The sequence below is a fragment of the Mya arenaria genome, chromosome 4, assembly GCF_026914265.1.
Source record: "Mya arenaria isolate MELC-2E11 chromosome 4, ASM2691426v1".
In the NCBI taxonomy this organism is placed as follows: domain Eukaryota; kingdom Metazoa; phylum Mollusca; class Bivalvia; order Myida; family Myidae; genus Mya; species Mya arenaria.
This window is the reverse complement of record NC_069125.1, coordinates 49,295,907-49,310,662: the sequence shown is the minus strand read 5'-3', so window position 1 is coordinate 49,310,662 and position 14,756 is coordinate 49,295,907. Positions and strand designations below refer to the sequence as shown.

The 14,756-nt window shown below is 35.2% G+C and overlaps 1 protein-coding gene across 14 annotated transcripts in view; it reads left to right on the top strand.

Moving 5' to 3' along the window:
* LOC128231216 (liprin-beta-1-like) overlaps window positions 1–14,756 on the top strand; it is a 61,046-nt gene that overhangs the window by 20,249 nt on the left and 26,041 nt on the right. Inside the window, exons 1-2 of one of the 14 annotated variants that reach the window (XM_052943744.1) lie at window positions 7,107–7,340; window positions 8,307–8,697. The exons of 11 other annotated variants lie outside the window; for them this stretch is intronic. In XM_052943744.1, coding sequence (XP_052799704.1) covers window positions 8,581–8,697 — 117 coding nt within the window. In that variant the 5' untranslated portion in view covers window positions 7,107–7,340; window positions 8,307–8,580. Of the gene's footprint in view, window positions 1–7,106; window positions 7,341–8,204; window positions 8,698–14,756 lie in introns of those variants that run through there. 2 more of the 14 variants (XM_052943746.1, XM_052943745.1) reach the window with 2 other exon arrangements.

The following is a 14,756-nucleotide window of genomic DNA, read 5'->3' as shown; positions in this document are numbered from 1 at the left end:
AAATTTCTACTTTAATTAGACAATATTATAAGGGAATAAAGCAAATAATAAAATTGCAAGTTGATTTTTCATTTTGCGAGTTGCCTCAAAAAGATCTCGCAAAATTTTGCGAGTGCTCCTCAAAGTTAAATTCAAACCCTGATACTGTAGAATTAATGCTATATAAACCTTAAGTGTATTGATTGCACTTGTTCATGAGCATAATATCTGATTTGACCCCATTCATAATCCTATAAATTATATAAAAAAAATCTCATAATTCCAAAAAAATTCAGATAAATTACAAGCCAAAAAAACATTCACTCTTAATAAAGATATGTTAAAAAGCATTCTTATTCTCTTTAAATTATTCAAACACAAGATCTATAAAGGGGGTTTTGTGTGTTTTCTTTGTTTGCAAATTTATATGATCAATAAGGGCCCTAGCCCCGTTGCAGAAATGAGTTGGGAAAAAACACTTAGTGAAATGTATCTCTGTAGTTAATTATTTATTATTAGAGGCATATTCAAATTCGCAGGGTTCTTGTTTTGTAATGGTGTCGAACCATGTTAAAAGAGCAATAATTGAAGACAAAGTGTAGAATGTTTTCTGGAATCTCACTTGTGTTAGTATTTTTACTCATTTTTTCGTTTGAAGACTTCAGGGGCAACATTTTGGTGGAAGAGTTTGATGAATTACTGCTGTTTGTCATTTTTACAAGTCATCAGTTAAAATGTTAATGGATCATGCTTATTAAGGCTGAACTATGTTTCATTTTCAGTGAACCCTGGTTGTATAATGGCAGTCTGGTCTAATTAACCAATTACCAGGTGTGTTAACCATTATTTTGCCAATTACCTGGTAAAAAAGGTTAAAGTCTTCCTCTGCCTTTGTATCAGAACAGAGAGATACCAGGGATACCATTGCCTGTTATTTTATTCAATCAGGAACTTCTGTTTGTTTTTATTAAGCCATCAGAGAGTACATCATTATTAATGGCAATGCCAGGTAACATAAATATGTCCCCTGTACAAGACAATGGTGTTGGTTTAGTACTTTAGGAAGATGTAGTGGTCATTGACTGTCATGTCTGTTTCTTTATACTGATAAGCCCACACTCTCCTGTTGTTGTCAGTCCGAACATGTGTTTTACAAGTGATTTCTGTTTATTTGACTGATGTACTGTCCTGACTAGTGTCTGAAACTCTGCCTGCAAAATGCAACTTTGTGCAGCTTGTAACAAGCTGTTATTTGGCATTAGTTTCTTCTGTCTTGTAGACTGATATGTTTTTACATATCTGCTGGTCTCGCCAGCTCTGTCAGTCCCTGTCAGGAATCATTTTCTGTCTCAACCACCAAAATATTTCTAAAGAACATTATGAAGACTATTGAATCTTAAATAGGAAAATCTTTGCAGTGAACAGTGATCAAAATGAAAAACATTGTGCAAGGTTATGACCATTGGCAAACATATAATTATGTCTATTCATGTTAATTATGTCAAAATGATGAATACCAGTTCTAAATAATTCATGTCCAATTACATACCGGTCAATTTGTTGAGTGAAAATATGACAGGACAAATAACAATGAACTTACAGACATATCCACAAGAGGTTTGACCCTTTTACATAGGATACATATGTATTGTTTTACATCATTGCAATTAGACTAAAGGGATGGCAGATGGCCCAAACAAAGTAATCCTGAGATTGTCGGTAAGGTCTGTTTGTCAGAAGAGAAATACAAGCATAGAAAACATTACAGTAACCTTTGGAACAATGATGTAAATTATTTAAAAACATACTGTGAGGTTGTGATGGTAGAACAATAATGGACTTATCCCTGTTTCAAAACATACTTGCCAGAACTAAAATGGTATCCTCCCTCTGTCTGTTTCAATACATACATGCCGCAGAACTATAATGGTATCCTCCCTCTGTCTGTTTCAATACATACATGCCACAGAACTATAATGGTATCCTCCCTCTGTCTGTTTCAATACATACATGCCACAGAACTATAATGGTATCCTCCCTCTGTCTGTTTCAATACATACATGCCACAGAACTATAATGGTATCCTCCCTCTGTCTGTTTCAATACATACATGCCGCAGAACTATAATGGTATCCTCCCTCTGTCTGTTTCAATACATACATGCCGCAGAACTATAATGGTATCCTCCCTCTGTCTGTTTCAATACATACATGCCACAGAACTATAATGGTATCCTCCCTCTGTCTGTTTCAATACATACATGCCGCAGAACTATAATGGTATCCTCCCTCTGTCTGTTTCAATACATACATGCCACAGAACTATAATGTTTCAAGACTTGCCAATTCTATAATGGTACCATTCCTCTGGGTATCTCATTAATACAGACTTGCCCATTCTATAATGGTATCATTCCTCTGTGTGTCTCAATTAATACAGACTTGCCCATACTATAATGGTACCATTCCTCTGTCTGTTTCAAAACATACTTGCCAATTCTATAATGGTACCATTCCTCTGTCGGTTTCAATACAGGCTTGCCAATACTATAATGGTACCATTCCTCTGTCTGTTTCAATACAGGCTTGCCAATTCTATAATGGTACCATTCCTCTGTCTGTTTCAATACATACTTGTCAATTCTATAATGGACCATTCCTCTGTCTGTTTCAATACAGGCTTGCCAATTCTATAATGGTTCCATTCCTCTGTCTGTTTCAATACAGGCTTGCCAATACTATAATGGTACCATTCCTCTGTCTGTTTCAATACAGGCTTGCCAATACTATAATGGTTCTTATTACTCTGTCTGTTTCCATACAGACTTGCCAATTCTATAATGGTACCATTCCTCTGTCTGTTTCAATACAGGCTTCCAATACTATAATGGTTCTTATTACTCTGTCTGTTTCAATACAGGCTTGCCAATTCTATAATGGTTCCATTCCTCTGTCTGTTTCAATACAGACTTGCCAATACTATAATGGTACCATTCCTCTGTCGGTTTCAATACAGGCTTGCCAATACTATAATGGTTCTTATTACTCTGTCTGTTTCAATACAGGCTTGCCAATTCTATAATGGTTCCATTCCTCTGTCTGTTTCAATACAGGCTTGCCAATTCTATAATGGTTCCATTCCTCTGTCTGTTTCAATACAGGCTTGCCAATTCTATAATGGTTCCATTCCTCTGTCTGTTTCAATACAGGCTTGCCAATTCTATAATGGTTCCATTCCTCTGTCTGTTTCAATACAGGCTTGCCAATTCTATAATGGTTCCATTCCTCTGTCTGTTTCAATACAGGCTTGCCAATTCTATAATGGTTCCATTCCTCTGTCTGTTTCAATACAGACTTGCCAATACTATAATGGTACCATTCCTCTGTCTGTTTCAATACAGGCTTGCCAATTCTATAATGGTACCATTCCTCTGTCTGTTTCAATACAGGCTTGCAATTCTATAATGGTTCAATTCCTCTGTCTGTTTTAATACAGGCTTGCCAATACTATAATGGTTCTTATTACTCTGTCTGTTTCCATACAGACTTGCCAATTATATAATGGTACCATTCCTCTGTCTGTTTCAATACAGGCATGCCAATACTATAATGGTTCTTATTACTCTGTCTGTTTCAATACAGGCTTGCCAATTCTATAATGGTTCCATTCCTCTGTCTGTTTCAATACAGACTTGCCAATACTATAATGGTACCATTCCTCTGTCTGTTTCAATACAGGCTTGCCAATACTATAATGGTACCAGTCCTCTGTCTGTTTCAATACAGGCTTGCCAATACTTTAATGGTACCATTCCTCTGTCTGTTTCAATACAGGCTTGCCAATACTATAATGGTACCATTCCTCTGTCTGTTTCAATACAGGCTTGCCAATACTATAATGGTTCTTATTACTCTGTCTGTTTCCATACAGACTTGCCAATTCTATAATGGTACCATTCCTCTGTCTGTTTCAATACAGGCTTGCCAATACTATAATGGTTCTTATTACTCTGTCTGTTTCAATACAGGCTTGCCAGTTCTATAATGGTTCCATTCCTCTGTCTGTTTCAATACAGGCTTGCCAATACTATAATGGTACCATTCCTCTGTCTGTTTCAATACAGACTTGCCAATACTATAATGGTACCATTCCTCTGTCTGTTTCAATACAGACTTGCCAATACTATAATGGTACCATTCCTCTGTCTGTTTCAATACAGGCTTGCCAATACTATAATGGTTCTTATTCCTCTGTCTGTTTCAATACAGGCTTGCCAATTCTATAATGGGACCATTCCTCTGTCTGTTTCAATACAGACTTGCCAATACTATAATGGTACCATTCCTCTGTCTGTTTCAATACAGACTTGCCAATACTATAATGGTACCATTCCTCTGTCTGTTTCAATACAGGCTTGCCAATACTATAATGGTTCTTATTCCTCTGTCTGTTTCAATACAGGCTTGCCAATTCTATAATGGACCATTCCTCTGTCTGTTTCAATACAGACTTGCCAATACTATAATGGTACCATTCCTCTGTCTGTTTCAATACAGGCTTGCCAATACTATAATGGTTCTTATTCCTCTGTCTGTTTTAATACAGGCTTGCCAATTCTATAATGGGACCATTCCTCTGTCTGTTTCGATATAGACTTGCCCATTTTCAAATTTGTGAAAAAGGGGCTTGAACTTTTGTTTACAAATGTTAATATGAAAGTATGAATTTGATTGCCATGCAGATTGTCCTATACACCTCAGAGTTATGGCTCTTGAATTGCATGTGCACACTTATATCCAAGTTGAGCTTTTGTCCTATCTACTAGACTTGGTTACAACATGTATGGGTATTAGATAAGTCATGACCTCTGTAACTTTGGTTAAACAAACACATCATTGTGCTGATACATTGCCACATTTCTTTAAGGGTTCCAGAGGATTTTGCCTTCAACTTGGAGGATTTGCATTGATCATCATTAATTGATCATTTGTGACACACTGACACAAAAGTCATTTAAATCAAATTTATTCACCTCATGGCAGGGTGAGGGAGGATGGAGCAAGAATATAGGGGATTTGTTCTTTCAGCGGCAGCGGGTGATATGGCAGGTTTAATGTGGATTTTTTTGTCATGGAACAGGCATATAATGCTCTGCCTTGCAGTCCTCTACTTGCCGAAAAAGGCATTGTTGAATATATGATTAGGAGTTTTATGTTAATTCTGGCTCTATAACTATTTGACATGTTGCATGACCTTACAGTTAATGCTGCAGGTATGCATGCTTCATCTAGGTGTCTGTTTCATTTGATCGATCATGTCACATGAATTATTGATGCCTGGTTACTTATGTTACAACACTAGATCTGATATAATCTTAACTGTTGTTTTTATTAGGTGTAATGGGACATTTATGAAGGACACAGAAATATGTATTCTAGAAAGAAAAAATAAACATTCAGTGTTCAATAATGTATATATGCATGAACTCATAATTATATTTTTGTAGTAAATGTCATTTCAAGCAATAAAAGAGAATCAAAGAATAAAGCAGTTTTTTGTTGGTTAGCATTTTTTTTCATGGTGATTTTTGTTAGCTTTGTTGTTTGATTCATGAACTTGTCAACAAACTGATATTTTTTGTATTACATCAATCAGGAAACTATTTAACTAATTCTTTTGATCTTTAACTTTTTAAACAACTTTGTTCAGTATAGATGAAGATATCTCTCAGGATTCACTATAGATGTGGATCCCTCTCTCCGGGTGCACAAAGCCCGGGCTTGTAGTTGGGTATGGTAGGGTGTGTCACTAACAGTTGTACCACTGTACTAAGTGGTGTTTGGTTTCAAGGGTAGAGACCTGTAATATTGTCATTGAACATCCACACTTTTGCATAAGCAGGGGTGGATCTAGTTGGTCCTAATTGGAGGTGGTAGTTTGTCTTCTAATGATGGGGAGCTTTTAAGTCAAGAGTAGATATTTTGAATAAAATCTACATGTCTGGATGATTTGCCATTTTTGCCATCCCTGTCTTGGTTGCTGGCCTCTTGCATAATCAGACATATTTACACATAAATCACATACAACTGATCTTTTCATGTAAACCTTTTCAATACCTCAATGTCATGGCCTATATGTATTCAGTGCCATTTTTTATCAAAAGTTATGCTCCTTGATCATGTTGTGATCTCTGTTTATCAGAGTAATGCCTCCTGCAAAATCCATTTGCCATGATCTCAAATGTTTTTGTCTTTTTGTAAAATTTACTTGTTTTCTATAAAAAACAAAAACTGCATTGGTATGACCCTGGTTTATCTAAATCACCTCAGGTAAGAAATTTGCGAAATCTCATTAAAGTGTTTTAATGTAGCCCTTTTCACAAATGTTTTTCTACAATCTTCTCAAGTGTTAGGTGTTCAATTCTGTTAAGTTTTCTGACCTTAGTCACAACAATGGGGTTAAATTGACTTGAAGCAAAAAAGTGATTATTGGCACTCTTAAATGGGTATAAAATACTACTAAAATCGGTGAATGTCTTATTGTAGTTCAAATTTCGCTTTGATACTTGGGATGACACATGGCCAAATTATGAGTTGTGATTCATGATGACTGACACCATTCATCAACTATTTTCAAAACATTTGCGCCAAGATCAGTTTATATTAAGGTCCAATTTTGGTGAACATTACTAAATACTATTTTGGAGCTATTATCAGGCATTGGGCTACTATGTAACATTGAATTATTGTCTGATTTTTCAACTGTAGAATTGTCAAGTTTAGAATAATTATTGTTATATTGTTGATGTTGTGTTTGCTGATGTGGGTGAAATTGCTGTTGCAAATTTACTTATTTTTATGAGATTATTAGTAGTTTTGAAGTTTTTATTTGAATATGTCTTAGATTTGATTTATATAATGCAACAGTAACTTATAATTAAAATCTGAGTAAAACTGGTAACATTTTTTTCTGATGAAAAATAGAAACCAGCGGAGCAGTGTTAACAAAGTCAGCAGCTTGTGCTTACCCATAGATGCCTGTCTAATAATGATGATTTCAAATGAAAGAGAGCTTGTTTACTTTGTCTTAGTGTTTTAACTGAGAGAAGCAGAGGATTTCATTGAGAATCATAACGAAATCTATGGATTCTAGAACAGAAACAGATACAGCATCCAGGACTGGATAAATAATTATATTGGAGGTGAAAATGTGAACAAAAGCTGTGGATTGATGTTTTATTCTGTCAGGTCGGTGTGTAGGTTCAATGGATGTGGCTTGGAAATATTTACTGGAAATCTATCACCTCAGGAAAAAGGATGTTTGATTGTCATATGCCATTGATTATCTCTTAGTGGCTGTAGGTTAGGTATTTTATATGAAGTCAATTAGACATCGTAATTAAATGAGTTTTATTTTTAACTTTTTGTATTATTTAACAAAAAAAATGTAGAAAAAACACAACAAATTTTAAAGCAGTTTTAATTCTTGAGGCATCTTCTAAAGTGACTGATATAAAAAAAAAACGAAAGCAATAATGGTGAAATTCTCACAATAAAGTTGTCTTGAAGTAATTGTTAGGTGCATGTATTGGCCAACGGCTTGGCTGAAAATTGGCACGAATCGCAATTATGAGACAACCGCACAATGACATTTTCCGCATTGATCTGATAATGAAAATTGCGCAAGAATTACACCATTGTCTTCTCTAAACAATGCATGGCCAATTTCCAGAAAATTATAAGACATAGTACAATACATGACGTAAATTGGAATCTGCTAAGTTATTGCAGGCCTTATGTCTACAGTCAGTTTGTTGTCTTCTAGGAGTTTGTTTGACTGTGGTTAACCGGCTGGCATAGGATTTATAGTATTTATCATTGAAAAAATCCACTCAACAATAGGATTTATAGTTATGATATAGTCTATCCATGTTCATCTTGGCTTAATTGCAATATAACATTGTAGTTTAGATAAAAATCTTTTTGATCTATCATAATGATTGCACAATTGGCTTTCCCGTAAACAGTGCTCTGGTGCTTTGGTAATGCCATCAGTTCTTGTTAGTTGTTTAATATGAATACGTTTTATCAATAGAGCCATCAACAAAAATCTATACATGTGTTCTTAAAAAATAAATGGATCACTGTAGGGATAACTGCCCACTCGTTTGTCATCATTACTATTACTGTTTGCCAATGTCAGTGCCTGATTCTAGAAAAGTGTACCATAGATGTGACACTGCTTCAAGTCGTTAGCTCACTGTTGATAAATGGCGCCAAGGGTTAATTTGTTAAAATATGACAATTCAATATTTCTTTCTTTATCAGGATATTAATTGACAATAATTCACATTCAATGAGTTATAAGATAATGACAATTATTACGAAGCATAATTTGAGAACCATAGACTATGTCAACAAGACATTGGACCCAAAGGTGTTTCTTTGAATGGAATTAACATTGCATTATGTACAGTAAACAGTTGAAAAATTCTCGGAGAAATGCAGTGATATAAAAAAAAAAGTAACGAATAGAGATTGAAAGAATATTTGTGAAGACATCTTATTGTATATTGACATTTGTGATAAACCATTTAATCTGATGGCTGAGAACCATCGGGACTTTTTTAATGTGCCGCGCCGTAATGGAATGGAGCGGCCGGCGAGCACGGGGATGTATTACTCCGCAGCCTGGGAGTCAAAACTTGGGGAACTTGTGGTAAGTTTTAAGCAGTACAGTGGTGATGAGTTTGCTTTCATCATCATTAAAATGTAGATCATTGAAATGAAAGAAAGTTTGCAGACATCATAAAATTGTCGTAAAAATCTCAAGTTGTTTGTTATGCAATTGAAATGATTGCCTTTCTGAGAAAAAAAGTGAGCTATCAAAATCGAAATTATTTAGTCCTTATAAAAATTGGCATTAGAAATAGAGTTGGTATTTATAAATTGTGACACTTAATACCAGTAAATTGCGCCATGCATCCTTTAAATCTCTCAATTAAAAGATTATTAAAGTACTAAGTTCTTCTTTATATATGCGTTTTTATTTGAAAAAAGAATGTTTTACTGAATATAACTGATTATTGACAACAATATTACATAATAGGCTTTTTCTATAGTAACCACAGCTAACAACTTTCAGACCCATTCTCCTAGCAAAATATATGATATTTTTCCCAATCAGGAGAATTTTTTGTTTTGTTGTTTAATGAAACCTTTACCTGGTTCATTCAGCATCCTAATGAAATGTGTGATGTATAGTTTTTGGGATTATTGAATTCAGAAATCCTTGTTTTATTACTTATTGCACTAGATATTTAGTCTGACACGGATTGATATTTCAGCCATTTCAGGTCTTTTTGATAGGGAAAAGAAACTAATACATAAATAATTTCTGGAGAGACAATTTTGTTCATTTACCTAAAAGTTTCCCAATTTTAAGCTCACCAGAGCATGAAGTGCTCAAGGTGAGCTATTGTGATCGGTCTTTGTCTTTTGTCTGTCCGCCAGTCCGTCCGTCATCTGTTTATCAACAATTGCTTAAAAAAAATCTCCTCTGAAACTACCTGGCCGAAATCAATGAAACTTCACAGGAAGCTTCCTTGGGTGTCCCAGTACAAAAATACAACAAGGGGTCATGATTGATGAACAACAACAACAACAACAAAATGGTCGACTTCCTCTTTTGCTTTAAAATGCATCTCGTCTTAAACTACCTGTCCATATTCAATGAAACTTTACAGGAAGCTTCCTTGGGTGACCCTCTGAAAAAATAAAACAAGGGGTCACGATTGATCAACAACAACAACAGCAGCAACAACAAAATGGCTGACTTCCTGTTTTGCTTTAAAAAAACATCTCCTCTGAAACTACCACTCCAAATTCAATGAAACTTTACAGGAAGCTTCCTTGGGTGACCCTCTACAAAAATACAACAAGGGGTCACGATTGATCAACAACAACAACAAAATGGACAACTTCCTGTTTTGCTTTAAAAAACAACATCTCCTTTAAACTACCAGGCCAAATTCAATGAAACTTTACAGGAAGCTTCCTTGGGTAACCTTCTACAAAAATAAAACAAGGGGTCGCGATTGATCAACACCAACAACAATCTGGCCAACTTCTTGTTTTGCTTTAAAAAACATCTCCTCTGAAACTACCAGGCCAAATTCACTGAAACTTAACAGGAAGCTTCATTGCATGACCCTCTACAAAAATACATCAAGGCATTGAGATTGATAGACAACAACAACAACAAAATGGCCGACTTACTGTTTTGCTTTAAAAAAATCTCGGAAACTACCAGGCCAAATTCAATGAAACTTTACAGGTAGCATCATTGCATGACCCTTTACAAATATAAAACAAGGCATCGTCATCAGTAAAGATGTGTTTAAATTGCAACATTTTTATTAATGCTTTATCACAGAGTTGTGGCCCTTTGCTTAGGTGAGCGTTTTAGGGCCATCATGGCCCTCTTATTTATGTACAGCAATGATTTTACTCAAAATGGCTTAATTTGCAGAGCAAATTTTCCAAAAATAATCATGGGTCTTTTTCCCGAAATGGGCAGAAAAAGGCCTGCATAAATATTTTTTTAAATGTTAAGGAAACATTTAATATCACTATTTTTATGCAAGTTTTATTTCTTTATACATAGAAATGTGTGAGAAAATATAGCGTTGACATAAGACTGTCAATAATGTTATTATTTATCAATTTAATTTAATGACTGGTAGACTAAGCTTTGAATAATTCAAAGTAGACTGAAACCAGAATGGCAAATACCAGTGACATTTGAAGTGCACAGGCCAATATACTAATTAATTATTCAAGTATGTTATACGTATTTACTGAATAAAATTCCTGACATGGCAGCATTAAAGTATCTTAATGGTATAGCAGGCCCTTTTATGGCCGCAATTCAGCATGTTTTTGACATGAGCATTCCCTAGCCTGCTGTAAAGCAGCCACAAAAATCAAGGCTCTACTGATCTATGGTCTCTCATGAGACCTGCCGATGACTGCCAGCAGACAATGACTTCCAAGATATCATTAACTTGTTCACTCAGAAATGAGGAAAAGACTGTCTATATTGCGCTGCCAAAAAGGGCAGTGAAAAGTAAGACTGGACTAATTTTAATGTAAATTCAGTTGTTCTTGACTAAGTTTTCGAAAGAAATAATCTTAAGAAATCATCTTTTCTTCTTCTAATTCATTTCCCCATTTGTTGATGGTTTTTTGAGGGCTATATAACTTATCATTGTTTTGCTGCACATGCTTAAGAACCATCTTGTAAAATAACACAAAATATAAAAAACTTTTGGCACAGATGATTCATTGAAAGGTCTTTATTTCTTACATTTCTTTGTCTCTTAAAAATGGAAGGCCATAAAACTTCATAGAAATTTGTTTTTTACATTATGACTAAGCATGGGCTCTGTATCTAATCGCATCAGATCTAATCAGGACAGCTGATTGTAACATCTGCACTTGTCAGATGTATGCACACTTTTTATGTGGAAAAATGTCTTAGAATTAACTGTAGTTTCTCATTCTTTGTAGGAAATCTCTGAAAGAATATGATGATAGTTATGCAACAATAAATAGTGCCTATTAAGATTACAGAATATCATACCTCCATCATGAATGACGCAACACCAATGATCCACCAGGAATGGGTGTGCGGTGACCCCATTTTTTTCAAAATCGGTCATTAGTCTTTATATTGTTACAAAATGGTGTCTATTTTCCTATTCCAATGAAACATTTCCTCAATAGTGTTGGCGTCCTGATCAATGTTGACAGGCTGTCAACATGTTTTATACGTTACAGGGTAAGTAGGTGACTGTATATGAGATATACAGGGCGCAGGAAACAAAATTTGGGATTGTGCTTCTCACCCGATATGGTTTTCTTTGCCCCGTATATTCTATATTGGGTCACCACCTACCCCTTATTACTTTTTGTGTCGCCTGAAAAGACGACATATAGGGGTTACTTTTGTCGGCGACGTCGGCGGCGTCCACGTCCCATTTTCGCTTGTCCGGGGTATATCTCCTAAACTATTAGTGGTATCAACTTGAAACTTCATATGTAGATAGATCTAATTGAGGGCAAGTGCAGTGCACAAGAACTGTTACTATTGTTTCCATAATTTTAGAGTTATTGCCCTTTGTTATTTTTCATGCTTAAAGTTTTGTCTGGGGCATATCTTGTAGAATATAAGAGTTATCAACTTGAAACTTCATATGTAGATAGATCTCATGGAGGGCAAGTGCAGTGCACAATAACAGTAACTCTTGCTTTCTTAGTTTTAAAATTATTGCCCTTTGTTGTGTCGCCTGAAAAGACGACATATAGGGGTTACTTTTGTCGGCGGCGGCGGCGGCGGCGGCGGTGGCAGCGTCGGCGTCCGTGTCCTATTTTCGCTTGTCCGGGGTATCTCCTAAACTATTAGTGGTATCAACTTGAAACTTCATATGTAGATAGATCTAATTGAGGGCAAGTGCAGTGCACAAGAACTGTTACTCTTGCTTCCATATTTTTAAAGTTATTGCCCTTTGTTATTTTTCATGCTTAAAGTTTTGTCCGGGGCATATCTTGAAGAATATAAGAGGTATCAACTTGAAACTTCATAGCTAGATATATCTCATTGAGGGCAAGTGCAGTGCACAATAACAGTAACTCTTGCTTTCTTAGTTTTAAAATTATTGCCCTTTGTTAATTTTCATGCTTAAAGTTTTGTCCGGGGCATATCTTGAAGAATATAAGAGATATCAACTTGAAACTTCATAGCTAGATAGATCTCATTGAGGGCAAGTGCACTGCACAAGAACCATTACTCTTGCTGCCATATTTTTAGAGTTATTGCCCTTTGTTAATTTTCTTGCTTAGGTTTTGTCCGTGGCATATCTCGTAAACTATAGGAGGTTTCAACCTGAAACTTATTCGGTAGGTATATCTGATTGAGGGTTCAAATGCCACCTACAATTGAAAGTTAAATGGCAACATCATTGTCTATAACTGAATAAAATGCCAATCTAACAGCTATAATGTCGACAGTAAATAATTTGTCAGGCGACACATCCGACTCGCGGAGTTCTAGTTAATTTTCATGCTAAAAGTTTTGTCGGGGGCATATCTTGAAGAATATAAGAGGTATCGACTTGAAACTTCATAGCTAGATAGATCTCATTGAGGGCAAGTGCAGTGCACAATAACAGTAACTCTTGCTTTCTTAGTTTTAAAGTAATTGCCCTTTGTTAATTTTCATGCTTAAAGTTTTGTCCGGGGCATATCTTGAAGAATATAAGAGGTATCAACTTGAAACTTCATAGCTAGATATATCTCATTGAGGGCAAGTGCACTGCACAATAACAGTAACTCTTGCTTTCTTAGTTTTAAAGTTATTGCCCTTTGTTAATTTTCATGCTTAAAGTTTTGTCCGGGGCATATCTTGAAGAATATAAGAGGTATCAACTTGAAACTTCATAGCTAGATAGATCTCATTGAGGGCAAGTGCACTGCACAAGAACAGTTACTCTTGCTGCCATATTTTTAGAGTTATTGCCCTTTGTTAATTTTCTTGCTTAGGTTTTGTCCGTGGCATATCTCGTAAACTATAGGAGGTTTCAACCTGAAACTTATTCCGTAGGTATATCTGATTGAGGGTTCAAATGCCACCTACACTTGAAAGTTAAATGGCAACATCATTGTCTATAAATGTATAAAATGCCAATCTAACAGCTATAATGTCGACAGTAAATAATTCGTCAGGCGACACATCCGACTCACGGAGTTCTAGTAATATCTTACAGAGATATTTTTAATCAAATATTATTCTAACAATAGAAATAAAACTATGATCAAATATTGTTGAAAATTGATCATTTAAGAGGTCATCCGATTGCATAATCTCGACATTGATTATTGCTCCGTGGTGGTTTTCTCTAAAAATAATAAAGTAAATGTGATGAACAAAAGTATATATCGTTTGTGATTCAGCTCAAAATCAAACTCAAATCAAACTATTCCTTGAAAATTAGTGCCTTATAAGCAAAACACAGAATTCTTCTAATTACAATGCATTCATTGTTCAGTTTAATTGTGAAAGTCAAAATGCAGCTTGTTATTCTTTTATACCGCTAAATTTAAATATGATATTTCGATTGCATAATCGAATATTTATTGAAATGACTTGATCAATTATTTCTGATAATATAATATGACTTTGGACTGATTTTCATTACCTAACTATCAATAATTCATAATGGCATTTTGATTGATTTAGATACACTCCAAGTGCATTTTCCACATTGAGTTCTAATTGAGTCATTACCTTATTTCAGAAACACTTTGTTGTACTTCTGTTTATTATGCTGAATTACCATAAATGCAAATAGGACATGCAACATTACAACAAGGCAGAGGTTGTAAGGTGCAATGTGAGCTGTCCGAATGCTACACTCTTATCTTTTTTCTGTCTATAATGCTGAGAAGGGTACACTAAATCTGTGTTTTATCAATAAGTAACAATTTGATGCTGAGCAGGCTACACTAAATCCGTGTTTTGTCAATAAGTAACAATTTTATGCTGAGCAGGCTACACTAAATCCGTGTTTTGTCAATAAGTAACAATTTTATGCTGAGCAGGCTACACTAAATCCGTGTTTTGTCAATAAGTAACAATTTTATGCTGAGCAGGCTGCACTAAATCCGTGCTTTGTCAATAAGTAACAATTTTATGCTGAGCAGGCTGCACTAAATCCG